The sequence below is a fragment of the Cervus canadensis genome, chromosome 32 (assembly GCF_019320065.1).
Source record: "Cervus canadensis isolate Bull #8, Minnesota chromosome 32, ASM1932006v1, whole genome shotgun sequence".
NCBI classification, from domain to species: domain Eukaryota; kingdom Metazoa; phylum Chordata; class Mammalia; order Artiodactyla; family Cervidae; genus Cervus; species Cervus canadensis.
Window position 1 is genome coordinate 35,832,605 of NC_057417.1, and position 16,873 is coordinate 35,849,477.

The 16,873-nt window shown below is 51.7% G+C and overlaps 1 protein-coding gene across 1 annotated transcript in view; it reads right to left on the minus strand.

Moving 5' to 3' along the window:
* Positions 1–11,676, minus strand: part of SEC14L5 (SEC14 like lipid binding 5) — a 36,543-nt gene extending 24,867 nt beyond the window's left edge. Inside the window, exons 1-2 of the mRNA XM_043456472.1 lie at positions 10,811–11,676; positions 10,078–10,192 (exon numbers count right to left, since the gene is read on the minus strand). Coding sequence (XP_043312407.1) covers positions 10,078–10,140 — 63 coding nt within the window. The 5' untranslated portion in view covers positions 10,141–10,192; positions 10,811–11,676. The remainder of the gene's footprint in view (positions 1–10,077; positions 10,193–10,810) is intronic.
* Positions 11,677–16,873: the final 5,197 nt, after the last annotated feature.

Genomic DNA, 16,873 nt, shown 5'->3' on the forward strand with positions numbered 1-16,873 from the left:
ATGTGTCAGAACTGGTCAGGCTCAGGTTGGGTTTCTGCTTCCCTGGTGGCTCAGACGATAAAGCATCTGCCTGCAATGTGGGAGACTCACGTTCGATCCCTGGGTCGGGACGATCCCCTGGAGAAGGGAAATGCAACCCACTCTAGTACTCTTGCCTGGAAAATTCCATGGACAGAGGAGCCTGGTAGGTACAGTCCATGGGGTCGCAAAGAGTCTGACATGACTGAACAACTTCACTTTCTTTCTTTCACTTCTTTACCTTCTCACTGGGTGATGTTGGGCAAGTGACTTGCCCTCTCTGAGCCTCTGTCTCCTCATCTGTAAAATGGGCTGGTGGTAAGGATGTCATTAGGTCACGTCTCAGGCGCACGGTGAGTCTCAATTCTGCTCCTCCAGCTCTGTGCTTTCTTCCATTTAATCCTCTAAACGGCATCCTCGTTTGACAAATGAGGAAACTGGAGCCCAGAGAGGCTAAGTAACTTACCCGAGGTCACACAGTGCAAAATGCTAAACCTAGATTTGGATCCTAGGCTGGCCCAGCCCCTACTCCCTCAGGAACCTCTTGCTTAGCAGTTTGGAAACAGCCCAGGGGTTGCGGACTTGCCGATGGCCCGAACAGCTCCAAGGAAGGGGAGCAGGGAGAGGAATGACAGGCTGTGAGCTCAGTGCATGCGGCCAGCCCAGCATCACCGACTTCCTGTCTTAACAGACCTCTTGTTGGAAGAGCCCTGCCTGGGGCCCCCAGATAACGCAGGGGCTGATCCAAGCAGTAGACGGGCCCTTGGCCACAACTCCCCTTGACTGTGAGGAGGAAGGCACTTCTGTTCAACAATGGTGCCACCCCCCCACGCACTGGGAGGACCCCAGAACCTAGGGAAGGCAGGAGGCCCCAAAATAAGGAGGCTATCCCAGTGCCAGTTTAGAGTCTGAGGCTGTGGGCCAGAGATTCCCTGGGGTTGTGAAGGCTGGTGTTAGACACCACTGTTACCGTGACATTTACGGAGGGCTGACTGCACCTCTGTGTCCTCATGACATCCTGCTGGGATGGAGACTAGTATTCCCCCATTTTACAGATGAGCAAGCTGAGGCTCGAGAAGGCAGAGTGACCTGACTCTGACATCACAGGACCGGTAAGTGGAGGGGCTAGAGTGCAGGCCCCACTGACCCAGACCCCAGCCCTGAACTGCCTCGTCCTGCCTCTCAGAGGATGTTGGCTATGTCACAAACGTCAGTGGTTTGGGAATCCTGAGTCCTGATGGACCTCTGCCTCTGGCAGTTCACAGGGTCTTACAGGACCGTCCCTGGGTGGAGACCAGTTCACACAACTAGTTTCATCCTTGCCCGAGAGCCCCGGGCGCCAACTGCTGTCCCCACACTGAGGCCTGAGCTTCTCCCTGCCAGTGAGTGCATGGGGTTGCCTCTGCAGGAACACAGAAGGGGCAGCAGAAGGATTCGGTTTCAGCTCTTCTTCCAAGTGGCTGGAGAGGGACCCTCACACCTGCCCGCTCAGAAAGGAAGCTGGTCCAAGGCCCAGAACCCACCAGGACAGGGACAGAAGCTGGGGCAGGCAGAGGCCAGTGGACACTGCCCGTGAAGGTCTGCCACGGGCTGCCCATCCTGCCAAAATCTACATCGGCACACTCAGCACGTGGACGTGGGAGCTTGGATTCCTCGCTGGACTCATCCACCTCTGGGCTGGGTAAACTTAGAGTATGTGTATGACTGCATCAGGTCTTAGTTTCAGCGGGTGGGCTTAATTTCCCCAGGTCATGTGGTTAGTTCCCCAACCATGGATCAAACCCGCTTCCCCTGCCCTGGAAGGCAGATTCTTAACCACTGAACCGCTAGGGAAGTCCCAGGGCTGAGTGACCCTTGAGCATGGCATTTCCTGTCTCTCCCTGTGCGCTCAGTCCTCCAGTTGTGCCCGACTCTCTGTGACCCCATGGACTCTGGCCCGCCAGGTTCCTCTGTCCATGGGATTCTCCAGACAAGAATCCTGGAATGGGTTGCCATTTCCTCCTCCAGAGGATCCTCCCTACCCATGATTGAACCCGGGTGTCCTGCATTGCAGACAGATTCTTTAGCACCTAAGCCACCAGAACAGTCCCATTTCTCTCTGAGGCTCAACTCTAAAGGGGAGTGTCGTGAAACCGCCCGTGAGTGCTGGGTTGTGCCAGTTTCCTGTCTCACAGCCGCTGAAGGAAAAAGTCGTCGGCCCTGAATCCTTAATGCTCGCCACAATGCCTAGCACACAGTCCACACTCAGTAGACATTACACAATGAGTGAGTGAACGACAGTGTAGCTTAGCCATGAAGGTCAGGGACTCCGGGCTTGGGTCCGAAGCTCCGCTCTGCCTCTGAACAGCTCTGTGACCTTGAACAACCCCAGCTCTCAGTTCTTCCTTCCTTCATTTGTTAAAAGGAGAAAAAGAAAAGTGGTATAGCTTCCTGAGTGGACAGGGGAATAAAGGGAATCCGTTCTGGTAAACTGTTGAGAACAGGGCCTGGCGCATGGTTCGTTCTACAGAAGAATTTGTTCAATAAATTTAAATTTTAAAAAAGAGTGAGAGTCTATAAAATACAGAGAAACTATTTCTGCTAATCACTTGACAGCTGCTCCCTCCTCCCATCCCTCCTTCCTTCCTGCTCTTCCTCATGAAAATTCAAAGGAAGCTGGAACGCTGCTTACCCCAAACCTTCCAGAGTAGGGAAAGAACACGCAAACCACACCCACGTATTCTAGCTTGAATCCTCACCTTTCCTTTCCTGCTGCAGGCTGGACTCAGACACCGAGCACGTGACCATCGCACAAAGTGTGCTCCTCAGGGGACTTCCTCATCCACCCGCAGCTTCCCCTGCAAGCCTGGGAGACCCCAGGACCAAGGTATCAATCCTCTCAGCTCCCCGCTACTTTTAAAAAATTGTGGTGTGCCTCATACTATAAAATGCACCCTTTTAAAGTGTACAGTTCAGTGGATTGTATTAGAACATTCACAAAGGCGTGCAAACATTAGCACTGTCTAATATAAGAATGTTTCATCACCCCCAGGAGAAACCCCACACCTGGACTTCCCTGGTGGCACAGTGGCTAGAAGTCTGCCTGCCAGCGCACAGGACGTGGGTTTGATCCCTGGCCGGGGAAGATGTCACAGGCCGTGGAGCGACCAAGCCCGAGCACCACAACGACTGTGCCCATGTGCTCCCGTAGCCTGTGCTCTGTGACAAGGGACGTCACCGCAAAGAGTAGCCTCCGCTCGCTGTACCTGGAGAAGGCCTGTGCACGGTGACAAAGACCCAGCACAACTGGAAAATAAGTTCTTTAATTAAAAGCAAGAAACCCCACACCCATCACAGTCACTCCCTGCCCAGGCAACCACTAATCCACTTTTTTTTTTAAGATCATTTTTTATGTAGACTATTTCATTTTTCGAATTTGTCACAATATTGTTCCTGTTGCACATTTTGGTTTTTTGTCCATGAGGCATGTGGGATCTCGGCTCCCCAGTCAGGGATGGACCCTCACCCCCTGCACTGGAAGGCCAAGTCCTAACCACCGGACCACCAGGGAAGTCCCCTAAATCCACTTCCTATCTCTTTGGATTTGCCTTTTCTGGACATTTCACGTGAATGGAATCATAAAATACATGATATTTTGTATCTGGCTTCTTTCACCGAGCATCATGTTCTTGAGGTTCATCCATGTTGTAGCCTGTGTCTGCGCTTTATTCCTTTTCACGGCTGCATAATATTCCATTGTGTGGCACTCCCTGCTCTTGGCAGAGTTGCTCAGAGTTGCTGAAGGAGCCTTCAGACACCCGATGGCAGCAGTGTCTTCTCAGCTGATGAAGGAAAGCAGGCATGGGAGAATCAGGATGACATCATCCTGAGTCTTTTGAAATGATTGCTGTATATAATCTATAGAAACAGCTATATCCAGATGGCCCTGTAGCCGAGCAACCTGCGGCTATTCTGGTTGAGGTCAGCTCAGGAGACAAAATGATGGAGACAGAGGATCAGAAGGACCCTGCAGGGGGCGAGAGTGGGATGTGGAGAAGTAGCGGGGACAAAGCCCTGGGTTTAGAGCCTGCCCATGCTCCCTGCCAGCGGGGTGACCTCAACTTAACCTAAGACTCAGTCTCTCCAGGAAAAAAAAGAGGATGACGATGATAATGACAATGCTATCAACTTTGTGAGGGTTGCTGAGAAGACTAAAGGGAGACATGGTATGTAAGGCAGGTAGCACAGTGCCAGACACGTTTTTCTTAAATGAGCAACGGTAAACCAACAGGGACAAGATTTTATATTTGTACAACCATGTTCACAACATTTATTCACAATAGCCAAAAAGTGGAGACAACCCAAATGTCCATTGATGAAGGAATGATTAAACAAACCATGGTCCAGCCATATGGGGGGAATATTATGCAGCCATTAAAAAGAATGACATATTGACACAGGCTAAAACATGGATGAACCTTGAAAACATAATGCTCAGTGGAAGAAGCCAGTCACCAAACAACAAATGCTATTTGATTACACTTATATGAGATTCCTAGAGTCATTCCTAGATTCATTGAGACAGAAAGTAGAACCGTGTTTGCAGGGACCGGGGGAGGGGCAAATGGGGAGTTAGTGTTTAATGAGAACAGAGTTTCAGTTTGGGAGGATGAAAAAGTTGTGGCCATGATGGGTGCCCAACAATGTAACTGCACTTAATGCCACTGAACTGTATCCCTGAAAATGGTAAATTTTGTGTAATGTATATTTTACCACAATTTTTAGGAAAAAGAAGCCAGCTGATGGATGGTTTCTAGCCCTGCCAGATCAGGATTTGCAATGGGGTTTCAGGTCTTTGTTTATTTGTTTATCATCAGCATCTCTGTCTGTAGGTTTTTCCTTCCCCACTGGATTTCCCAGTGGCCTCATACGTACCACACCTGGGACCCTGTAGATAAGCAGCCAATATTTGCTGAAGGAGGGAGGGAAGGGAGGAAGGAGGGAGGGAAAGAGGGGAGGAGAGGAGGGAGGGAGGGAAATGAGAAATGAAGGAAGGATGGCAGGAAGGAAGGGAGGGGCAGTCTCAGGGGAAGGAAACAGGAAGTTGGCCCATCCTCACAGACGCATACCTAGAAGAGGATGAGCAGACCAGGCCCCCATCTCGGCAAGATGTGGGCTTCTGTCCACACAGGGACATGTAGCACCAGGTCAGCATGGTGATGGGAGGGAAACGCTGTTTTAGATTTTCCAAGTGTCTCAGGAATGCACCTGGCCTTGGTCACTTCTGCTCCCCGCCCCATCCCCTACCAAACCCCCAGCCCACCCTCTCACCTCCGGGATGAAAACCCCTCCTCCGACCCACTTTCCACACCTTCCCAAATCTCCCAACGTCCTTGAAGGGACGAACTGAACCCTGTGGGTTCACAGAAGCCCAACTAAGCCGCCTTCATTTCTTCAGAGAGACAAGTTCTGTCCCAGAGGCCTTGGCACAGAGGGGCAGGCAGGCTGCCCATCTCCACCCCTCACCGCAAAGTGTGGATGACTTACAAGGCCTCTGGCTGCTGACCAACGGGCCCTTCTCCGTGTTCCCGAGTGCATGCGTGCTCAGCCACGTCAGTGGTGTCCCACACTTTGCAACCCTATGGACCGTAGCCCTCCAGGCTCCTCTGTCCACGGAATTCTCCAGGCAAGAATACTGGACTGGGTTGCCATGTCCTCTCTCAGAGGATCTTCCTGACCCAGGGATAGAACCCACGTCTCCTGTGGCTCCTGCATTGCAGGTGGATTCTTTACCACTGAGCCACCAGGAAAGCCCCTGTGTGTTCCTACAATGCCCTATTCTTTCTTCCCCGCCACAAATCTTGCTACCTGGTATTGCCTGGAATGACTTTCTCTCATACACACACACACACACACACACACACACACACACTGCAAGCTCTGTGAGGGCAGGAAGGGATCCTGTCAGGAGAACCAAGTCAAAACAATGAGAACAAGACAGACAAGGTCTCCGTCTTTCTGAAGCCTAATGAAAAAGACCCATATAAACAAACAAGCAAATTCCATGTAAACAAGTAGGCAAGCAAATTAACAGAATAATGATGCATTTCAGAAAAAGTGCTAAGAATGACACTGTTTTATAGCCCTGGCACCTGGTACGATGCTTGGCATACTATAGAAACTCAATAAATATTTGTGGAATGCATTCATGCGTGAATTAATGCATGCATTCACAAATGAATGAGGGCCGAAAGCTGATCTCAGGACCCCCTGAAATCTGAAGATGACTTTGTAGTGGATCAGCTCCATTCTCCCAGCCCCAGTAGGAGCCGGTCAGGGCCCTGGAAGCAATCCAGGGTGGAAAATGTTGCTTCCCTTAATCCGTTAGCAACGGGATCAGATGACAGGCTCCAGGGAACTAATTTAAACACATTTAAATAAGGCCCCTGCTGCTTTATTAAAACTACATCCCTAACAATGATTTCAACTGCAACTGTCTGTTGACCTGGGCTGCAAGGATCTACCTTCAGGAGCTACTCCTTATTAATAACCCATTTGCTAAATTACAGGCTGTTTATACAAAAGTCCAGGTCTTTAATATTTTAACACAATTGCCACTGACAGCCCTCACCTCTATAACCCTTCCTCCTCAGGATCAGCCAGCCTATTGTCCAGGAAATTCTACTCCATGCCATCTTCCTTCTTAAGGTTTGCAGAATCTGAGATGACCTGAAGTCACAGGGCTTTGAACCCCACAGGGACCCCTGGGCAGTGGACAGACAAGAGGCATACAGGTCACTTCTGAAGCCGCCTCAGCCACGGGCACACAGATGTTTACTGAACATCAGAGTCAGAATCTGGAATATCTGACTGTGTGCCCAGGCTATGGGGTCGTGCGCGCATGCATGCTAAGTTGCCTCAGTCGTGTCTGACTCTGGGCGACCCTATGGACTGCAGCCCGCCAGGCTCCTCTGTCCATGGGATTCTCCAGGTCAAGAAAACTGGGGTGGGTTGCCGTGCCCTCCTCCAGGGGGTTTTCCCAACCCAGGGGTCAAACCTGGGTCTCTTTTGTCTCCTGCATTGGCAGGCGGGTTCTTTACCGCTAGTGCCACCTGGGAAGCCCCTCTGAGGAGCAGGGGACTTCATTACTTCCATTTCACAGGTGAGAACCCAGAGCCAGGGGCCAGCCTGGAGAATCTGACTGATAACCTCCGCCCATTCAGGAGAGCCCAGAGGAGCTGGAAATCATTCAGTACCGGCTACAGGCTGACCAGAGAGTGACCTTCAGAGCGCAGGTAACCAGAGTCCACCGTCCAAACCACAGCCTTTGTGTCCATACCAGAATCTCCACAAAGACCCCGCCCCACCTCCAGGGACCCCACATTCAAAGGGACCAGGGATTCTGCCAGCCTTGGATACTAGCTGCCTCCATTGTCTTAACTGTTTTCTTCTGCTTACCGAGAGAATACAAGCTCATTGTTCTGAACCCAATAATACAGAACGCTATCAAGAAAGGAAAAAGCAAAGGTCCCTGGAATTCCAAGCTTCAGAAACAGAATTCATGTCAAGGAATTTGGCCCAAATGGGAGAGAGACACTCATTCATTGAATTAGTTACATTTTTGAAATGGAAGAGAAAAAATAATTTTTAAAAAAATTAATGCTGGGTCTAGAAAGGTTACCTTAGTATTATTTTATAACCAATTCCACGAACACAGTTTCAGTGGTATGGTGGAATATCTGCAAAGGGACGTTTTGATTCTCAAGTCAGTTTTGTTAAACAGAAAAACCAAAAGGCCAGCTCGTCTGGTCAGTCGGATGTGGTCAAAATAGCCAAGTTCATCCGAAACTTCCTCGGCATCTGACCCAAACTGAGGGCAAGTGTTTAGCTGAGAAACAAAGACCGACATTAAGTGCAGAAAACCCCTTTTGTGCCCACACAGCGAGCGAGTTATGTTGAGTTATGCAACTATTTTGGGTACAATGATGTTTTGTAAACAGTTGGCAAAGTGGCTTTGTCCCATGTTGGGGTAGTTTGGGGCCATTTTGCCAAACAAGAACTGTATGGAGATAAGGTAACACAGTATTTGAAAAAAAAAACAAAAAACAAATGACAAATTGGCACAATACAGGTAATACATATCTGAAAACGTCTATTTCCTGTTGTCCCACAAGTATTTATCCAGCAGCACCTAAAGATTATTAACAGTTATGGGAGTAAACTGAGTCCTTCGGCCTGCATGTGTGGAACTCAAAGCTGATGAAATATGCTTCACGTATTCCACTAGTCTTTTTTTTTTTTTTTTTTGGCTACACTGGGTGTTAGTTGTGGCACGTAGGATCTTCGTTGCTGGGCTCTTGATATAGTTCCCCAACCCGGGGATCAAACCCAGGCCCCCTGTATTAGGCGCGCTGAGTTTTAACCCCTGGACCACCAGAGAAGTCCTCCAATAGTCCTGTTAATACAGTCTTAAGTGTTACATTAGTGGACATTTTTATGTTAAAATGCAATGATAGTAATTTTTTTTTTTTTTTAAGAATCCTAAACATACTAAGGGTGGCTCAGTGCTAAAGAAGCTGCCTGCCAATGCAGCAGACACAGATTCCATCCCTGGGCCGAGAAAATCCCCTGAAGAAGGCAATGGCAACCCACTTCAGTATTCTTGCTTGGAAAATCCCATGGACGGAGGAGCCTGGCAGGCTAGTCCATAGGATTACAGAAAAGTTGGACACAACTTAGGGACTACAACAATAGCAACATGAGTCCTCAATTTAGAGACGAAAAGTGTAGGCTCAGAGAGGTCAAGTAACTTGCCCAAGGTCACCCAGCTTGTCGATAAAACCCCAGGCTTGCTCCTGATACTTTCCTGACCTGGCATCATCCACACATAACCGCACAGCATGATTACTCTAATGATGCTTTTTAATCTTTTACGTGACTATAAACATATATGTAGGTAGATTCACAGAAGAGATGTGGGGAGGACACACACAGGGCCTTCTATCCAACACTGCAAGTCGTTGGGTAAACGGCTGGGATTAAGCAACCAAGAATGGGATGAGGAGGATGAGAGTGGATCCTGGCGTTTCTTACACTTTCACTATCATCACTGATAACACCATGCGGTATAATTACAGGAAGAGCCGCATTTAGTGAGCACCTACTATGTGCCAGGCACCGAGCCAGAGGCACCAGGCACTCTTTCATCGACTCTTCATCACAACCCCACAGCGTCGCCCCTGATCTGTGGAGTAGGGAAGCTCCGAGAGCCAGAGTGATGGCATCAAGAAGGAAACCCACAGCGGCCCGACCCCAGCACCGGCCCCAGGGGCTCAGACTGCTGATCCAGGAGGCCGAGGGTGCGGGAGCCAATTCTACGTCACACAGCCCTTCTGAATCCCAATAAACAACTGCTCCCAGACCCTTCCTGCCCACATGTGCCCCCCTCCCCCTGGTCTCAGCTCCCTGGATGGGGAGGGGAGGGGGTGTGAGAGCAGACGGAGGACATGGAGGGTGTTGTGTTTAAACTCAAGGCTCTGGAGTCCCCCCATGTGGACCCCAGCCCAGCTCCACCTCTTCTCGCCGCCGAGCCTAAGACCATCCTTGTCCGAGTGTCAGTGTAATGGAGCAAAATGAGAATAATAAGAGCTATTGGGAATTAAACCAAACAACATATGTATGTAAAGACTTAGCAAACCATGGACAAATGGCTGCTGTCATCATCTTCATTGTATATGTACCATTATTAATATTATTATTACTATCACTACACAAAAGACGACAGCAGCTTGGCCCTGATACCCTTTTTCTGTCAAAGGAGACTGAGATAACAGATAAGCTTCAACAAGGAAAACAAAGACCTTGTGTCTTGCTCAGTGCGCAAGGGTCCTAGAAGTTGTGGCAAAAGATGGGATGGCAGAGGGGTCCTGGTTAGAAGCCTGACCCATCCGGTCAGCGGAGTAGCTCATTAATTCCTTCTGATCTAGGGGTTTGAGGGTTTCCTTTTCCTTCCCATCATGGCTGACCTCTTGGGGCCCTCCAACTGTCACACAAGGGGCCCCGGGATCAGGGGTCACTCACCACCATGACCAGCTCGAATGGGTGCTTGTAGACACGGACGGGAGACTGGTACTTCTGCACCATGTTCTTGAAGGACCAGCGGCAGGAGCCGGCCAGGCAGGATTGGGCGCTGAGCCTGGGTGAGGGCAACTGGTGAGGGAGCAGCTCCCTCCAGCTGAAGCAGGAGCCCGGGCCTCAGCTCCCCCTGGCCAGGGGTAGGCCCACCACCCCTCTGGACCCACCCACACACGTCCCCAGCTCTCAAAGCAAGGGGGCCATTGTGAACCCCAAGTTACTTCCAGTCAGACCCCCAACACTTGTCTCACCCATTACCCAATGCCCCAGACCACACTCGATCCTCAGGAGCAATCAGTACCCCCCAAACTTTCCTCCCTTCTCGTCCCTTCATGCTGGGGACCCCGGTAAACCCCCATAAAGCCACCGAGCTGGAAACATCCCCACTGTTCATTCGCCCACGCAACCCACAAGAATCATTGCACTTGTGCTCCCATTTTCCTCCAAGATCCCCTAATATACACACAGGTCTTCACCAGTGCCTCTGCCACACAAGCACACACATGCACGACTCCCCTCCCACATGAGAGAGCCCTTGCACACGAACTCAACTTTACACACACACCCAGCTCCACACGCACAGTTCCCTAGATGCGCACAGACGTTCACACACATGCACACACACAGATGCAAACGCACGCACGTAGGCACATCCAAGCTCCCCAAAAGCCCAACTCACCCTCGCCCTGGGAGTCTCCGGCGACGCAGACCCGGGGCTGAGCAAAGCTGAGTCCGCCGGAGTCCTCCGCGGCCGCCTGGCCCAGAGCGCAGCACCTAGGGCGGGGCGCAACCGCGATCGCCAGACCCTGAAGTCCGAGCCAGCGATCGCTGATCCTGGGCGGTCGGGTCTTGCACACCCTGCACCATCCGGGTTGGTCTGGGAGGGGCCTGCTGGGTGGGAGCGCTCCAGCACCCAGGACAGCGAAGATCCTGTCCTGACCTGGCTCCACCCCCGCCCCACCCCCCACCCCCACCCCCCGACTCAGCCCCGGCCCCGCCCAGATTTACCTCCGGACAGGCCCCGCCCCAAACTGGCTCCACCCCGTATTAGCTCCGCCCTTCATTTTACACATCTTTCTTTAACCGCGCCTTCACCTCGGCCCTGCCTCCAGACTGACCACGCCTCATGCAGGCCCCGCCTCCTCCGGGTCCCGCCCCTAAAGCACCCAGCCTCAGCGGTGGCTCAGCCCCAGGGAGACCCCGCCCCAAGGCTCTAACCCCAGTCTCGTTCTGCCCCCAGTCTAACCCTTGCCCCTCCCAGCCAGGCTTGTCCCAGTTCAGTTCACGTTTGGCCAGTTCCCTAACGGGCAACCCCCTCCTCCTGGGCTCTGAGTCCAATCCCTCCACTGGCCACACCCCAGAGCCCTCCTGACCCCGCCGGGGATCTTTCATTCACTTTGCCCGCTTTATAGAGCGCCTGCTGAGTGTCAGGATTTGCCAGGCGCTGGAGAGTTCTCAGTGAACAAAACAGGTAAAAAGTCCTTGCCCTCGTGGAGTTTACCTCTCAGTGAGGGGAGTGTGTGTGTGTGCATGCTAAGTCGCTTCAGTCGTGTCCAACTCTGCACTCCATGCACTGTAGCCCACCAGGCTCCTCTGTCCATGGGATTCTCCAGGCAAGAATACTGGAATGGATTGCCGTTTTTCCTCCTTCAGGGGATCTTCCTGACCCAGGGATCAAACCTGCGTCTCTTATGTCTCCTGCATTGTCAGGTGGGTTCTTTACTGCTACCACCACCTGAGAGAGAGGCATTAAATAAGACAAATACAATACTGTGTGTCATGGGGAGAAATGCCAGCGTGAAAAAAATAACCAGGGAAGGGATTCAAGAAGCCAGCAGAGTGAGGGTACAATTTAATACACGGTGGACTGGTAGAGTGAAGTTTCCCCCATCATTCATTCTCATTTTAGCTCACACGCAAACCCTTCTGGCCTTTGAAGGATTCAGGAGACCCAGCATCCCTTCCACAGCTCCCCTCTTCCTCTCCCTCTCTGGCTTGGAGGAGCCAAGAGGCTGGCTCTAGACAATCACGTCTTCCGTGTAGTCATTCGTTTGACATGTACTGAGCACCTAGTGTGTGCCAGCCCTGTGTGACTTCATCCATTTGCAAGAGGAAATCGGACAGGCTAGCCTGCTCTTGCGTGACCCACAGTCCTGGGCAGGGAGAGGGTGTACTGGGAGACAGCGCTCTATTTAGCAAATGTATTGTTGCCCTTTGTGATAACCAGCCCCTAGCTTCCTTCCTAGCATATGTCACACTCTGTAATCATCTTATTTACTTTTTCATTTTATCTCTTTGTAGCTCTGACCCAGGAGACTGTGAGCTCCACAAGGGCAGAGACCTTATCTGTCTTACTCATGTGCCTGGCCAGAGTCCATGGGATCTTACTGGGGACCTGGCACATTGGTGCCCAGTATGTTTTCTTGATTAGGGTTTTTCAAGGATGGTGAAACTGAAGCTCCAATCCTTTGACCACCTGATGCAAAGAGCCAACTCATTAGAAAAGACCCTGATGCTGAGAAACATTGAAGGCAGGAGGACAAGGGGACGACAGAGGATGAGATGGTTGGATGGCATCACCGACTCGATGGGCATGCGTTTGAGCAAGCTCCGGGAGATGGTGAAGAATGAGGAATCCTAGTGGGCTGCAGTCCATGGGGTCTCGAAGAGTGGGACGCGACTGAGCGACTGAACATCAAGAATGGAGAAGGAGCGCCCCAGGTCCCATGTCTGCCACAAGATGGCAGCACAGTCCATGGCTCCTGGAGTCGCCACGAAGGGGAACGGTCGGGGGGAGATGGGAGCCCCGAGGTGCACCGCGGTATCCAGGGTTCATCAGGGAAACCCCCATCTCCTCCTGGGCGTCTTGCAGGGCGCGTAGTGAGCATTCACTCGGTTGCCTGTTGTTACAGCACGATTGCCGTTAGCTGGCACAAAGTAAGCACAGAATGGGATGCTAGAGGATAAAGGATATCCTGGAAGGAAAAAGCGGAGCGATCGATTCCAAACTCTCCAGCTCCGAAGACCGCCCCCCCCCCCCCACTCCCCAGCTGGGCGAAGGTTGAAATGCAGATTCCCGGGCACCGCTGGAAGAGCCTAGGAATTTGCTTGTTTAACAAACTCTCCGAGTGGTTCTTCAAAGTGGACACGCCTGGCAGTGCTGGAGGTCATTCCCAGCGCTGGGATTTCAGGACGCTGAGGATTTGCGGGCCCTGAGGAGGCGGGTGGGGCGCTCATAAGTGGGGGAGGTCGGCTCTCAAGAGCTCCTCCCACATGGGGGGCGTGCTCGCTGTTCCCAGTACCGTGTTCTGCCCAGACGGAATCTTCCGGGTCACCTCCACGCGTGTCTCCTTTGCCACAGAAGGTGCCGGCTTGGGGGAGCAGGAGCGGGCGTGAGAGATGCAAGGAGTGGGAGCAAGAAAAGCCACGAGGAGCAGAGGAGAGGCCCTGAGGCTGCAGGGAGGCTCCGGGACTCCTGGCTACAGTCAGCGCCGCCCCTGCCCACAACCCGTGAGGACGCCACTGCGGGGAGGGGGGGTTAGGCGGGAAAGGGGTGCGACAGGTGCGTGCGCACAGCTCAGAGTGGAAAATGGGGCCCAGAGGGGAGGGAGAGCCTAACTCCCCCCTCCTCCAGCCAAAGCAAAGAATCAGTAACAGCACCACCTGCCACGTGCTTCTATCACAGCACTGTTTTTCTATCCGTCCTCCCTACCGTTTATTGAGCACTTACTTGGCACAGTGCAGAATCAGGCAAGGGGCTTCCGTGGTGGCTCAGAGGTTAACAATCCACCTGCAATGCAGGAGATGCAGGTTCCATCCCTGGGTCGAGATGATCCCCCGGGGGAGGGCATGGCAATCCACTCCAGTCTTCTTGCCTGGAAAATTCCATGGACAGAGGAGCCGGGCGGGCTACAGTCCTTGGGGATCGCAAAGAGTCAGACAAGACTGAAGCAACTTAGGGCGCGCGCAGGCACATACCAGGCATGGTTCTAAGGCTTTACAAACATTCAAACACTTAATCCTCAAAAATAGCCCCTGTAGTGATGAAAACGTTTTGGCACTCCATAGAGGCGGCGGTTGCACAACATTGTGAATGCTCTGAATGCCACTGAATTGTACACATTGAAATGGTTCATTTTATCTTTTATAACTACACCTACCCTGAATATTAATTGGCAGAGCTGCAACTGAAGCTCCAATACTTTGGCCACCTGATGCGAAGACTCGACCCATTGGAAAAGACCCTGATGTTGAGAAAGACTGAAGGCAAAAGGAGAAGAGGGCGGCAGAGGATAAGATCGTTAGATAACATCACTGACTCAATGGACATGAATTTGAGCAAACTCCAGGAGATAGTGGAGGACAGAGGAGCCCGGAGTGCTTCAGTCCACGGAGTCACATGGAGCTACTGAACAACAACCAACTATACCTCAATTAAAACAAGCAGCGTTTTCAGGTCAAAACTCTGTTAATCCTCATTTTAAAGACAAGGAAACTAAGGCACAGAAAGGTTGAGTAACCTGCCCTAGGTCACACAGCTAGCAAGGGAGTCAAACCCAGGACTTCTTCCCCCAGAGCTGCAGTGGAAGTACCCGAAAGGTGTGATTTTCCCAGCCTGAGCTTCAGAGATATCCAGGCACCCTGGTCAGGACTGAAAGTGAAAGTGAAGTTGCTCAGTCATGTCTGACTCTGGGATCCCATGGACTGCAGCCTCCCAGGCTCCTCCATCCATGGGATTTTCCAGGCAAGAATCTGGAGTGGGTTGCCATTTCCTTCTCCAAGGGAATCTCCCCGACTCAGGGATTGAACCCAGGTCTCCTGCATTGCAGGCAGACGCTTTACCCTCTAAGCCACCTGAGGAGGTACCAAAAGGCTGGGCTGATCCAATGGGAACACTGGGGCATGAAGTCAGTCCCAGGGGCAGGACCTTTAGCCTCCACCTGCTGCTTCCTACTGGCCCTGAGAGAATGATCGAGCCTATCTGCCTATTGTTGTGGCAGGTTTTGAAGACTCCAGGAACTACCTCACATCTTTGAATATCTCCCTGCAGTTGAGCGCGTGTGTGTATGTGTGTGAGATAAGGTACACATAATGGGACTTCTGTGGTCATCCAGTGGTCAAGACTCTGCACTTCCACTGCAGGGTTCAAGGTTCAACCCCTTGTCAGGGAACATGCCACATGCCATGGCAAAAAAAAATGATAATAACGTGAAATGTTTAAAAGCAGATACATTACTTTGCCAACAAAGGTCTGTCTAGTCAAGGCTCTTCTTTTTCCAGTAGTCACGTATGGATGTGAGAGTTGGACGGTGAAGAAAGCTGAGCGCCAAAGAATTGATGCTTTTGAACTGTGGTGTTGGAGAAGACTCTTGAGAGTCCCTTGGACTGCAAGAAGATCCAACCAGTCCATCCTAATGGAAATCAGTCCTGGGTGTTCATTGGAAGGACTGATGTTGAAGCTGAAACTCCAATACTTTGGCCACCTCATGCAAAGATTTGACTCATTGGAAAAGACCCTAATGCTGGGAAGGATTGGGGGCAGGAGGAGAAGGGGACGACAGAGGATGAGATGGCTGGATGGCATCACCGACTCAATGGGCATGAGTTTGGGTAGACTCTGGGAGTTGGTGATGGACAGGGAGGCCTGGTGTGCTGCCATTCATGGGGTCGCAAAGAGTCGGACACGACTGAGCAACTGAACTGAACTGAACTGAATAACATGAAAATTACAAGTTTTAGCCATTTTCTTTCTTTCTCTCTCTCTCTCTCTTTTTTTTTCCTGACAAAGCCAGAGACTTTACTGGGGAGTGGCACCCAGCTGGAGAACAGGAGGACTAAGTTATTTTCAAGTGTACAATTCAGTGGCTTTTCATGCATTCACGAGGCTGTGCATCCATCACTGCTATCTAGTTTCAGAACATTTTTATCACCACAAAAGAAAACTGATACCCATCAAAGCAGCCACTCCTTCCTACTCCCCTTCCCCCAGTCCTGGCAATCCTCAGTCTGCTTTCTGCATCACATTGCATTTGTCCTGGGGCTGCTTCTAATCCTGTTCCTTCTTCCTCCTCCCCAGAGCTCAGAGACCTCCCAGACTGGGGAACCTCCAGGGCCATCAGGGTCATTGGCAAGGGTGGTCATGTACGGATGTGCAGGTTGTAGCCTGCACAACTCTGTGTGGTTGTCCTGGTCACTGGGCAGCTTCGATGGAGCAGAGGCTGAATCTGGGGTCAGCAGGAGTTGGAGGAGGGAAGCAAGGGGAGGGGAACCTGACCTAGAGGGCTGCATAGCCAGACCCCACTCACCTCAACCCCCAGCCCACCCCCAAGTCTGGTCACTTCCATACAAACGCTCTGGGATTCCAGCAGGCATTGAATGTGGAGTCGGGGTCCAAAGGTGAGCAAAAGTGTCGGAGCCCAGGAGCTCTCAGCGAGGAGGAGAGGAAGCGGAAGGGAAGGTAGGATGCCCTAGCAGAGTCGCAGGGCCCTTGAGAGGGGGCAGGGTAGCAGGGTGGTGGGCGGCGGGTGCCGGAGTCCAGACAGGCCTGTGTGCATGTTCTGGCCCTGTCACCTCCCAGTGTTCCAGCAGTGTGTGTGGCTGCATTATCCCCCCCTTTAAAATGGGGAGGATGTGGAAATGTTTCAGCCTTCAAAAGGAAGGAAAGGCCCGTGGATGAACCTTGAAGACATTGTGCTCAGTGGAAGAAGCCAGACAGAGAAGGACAGATATTGCACGATCCTAC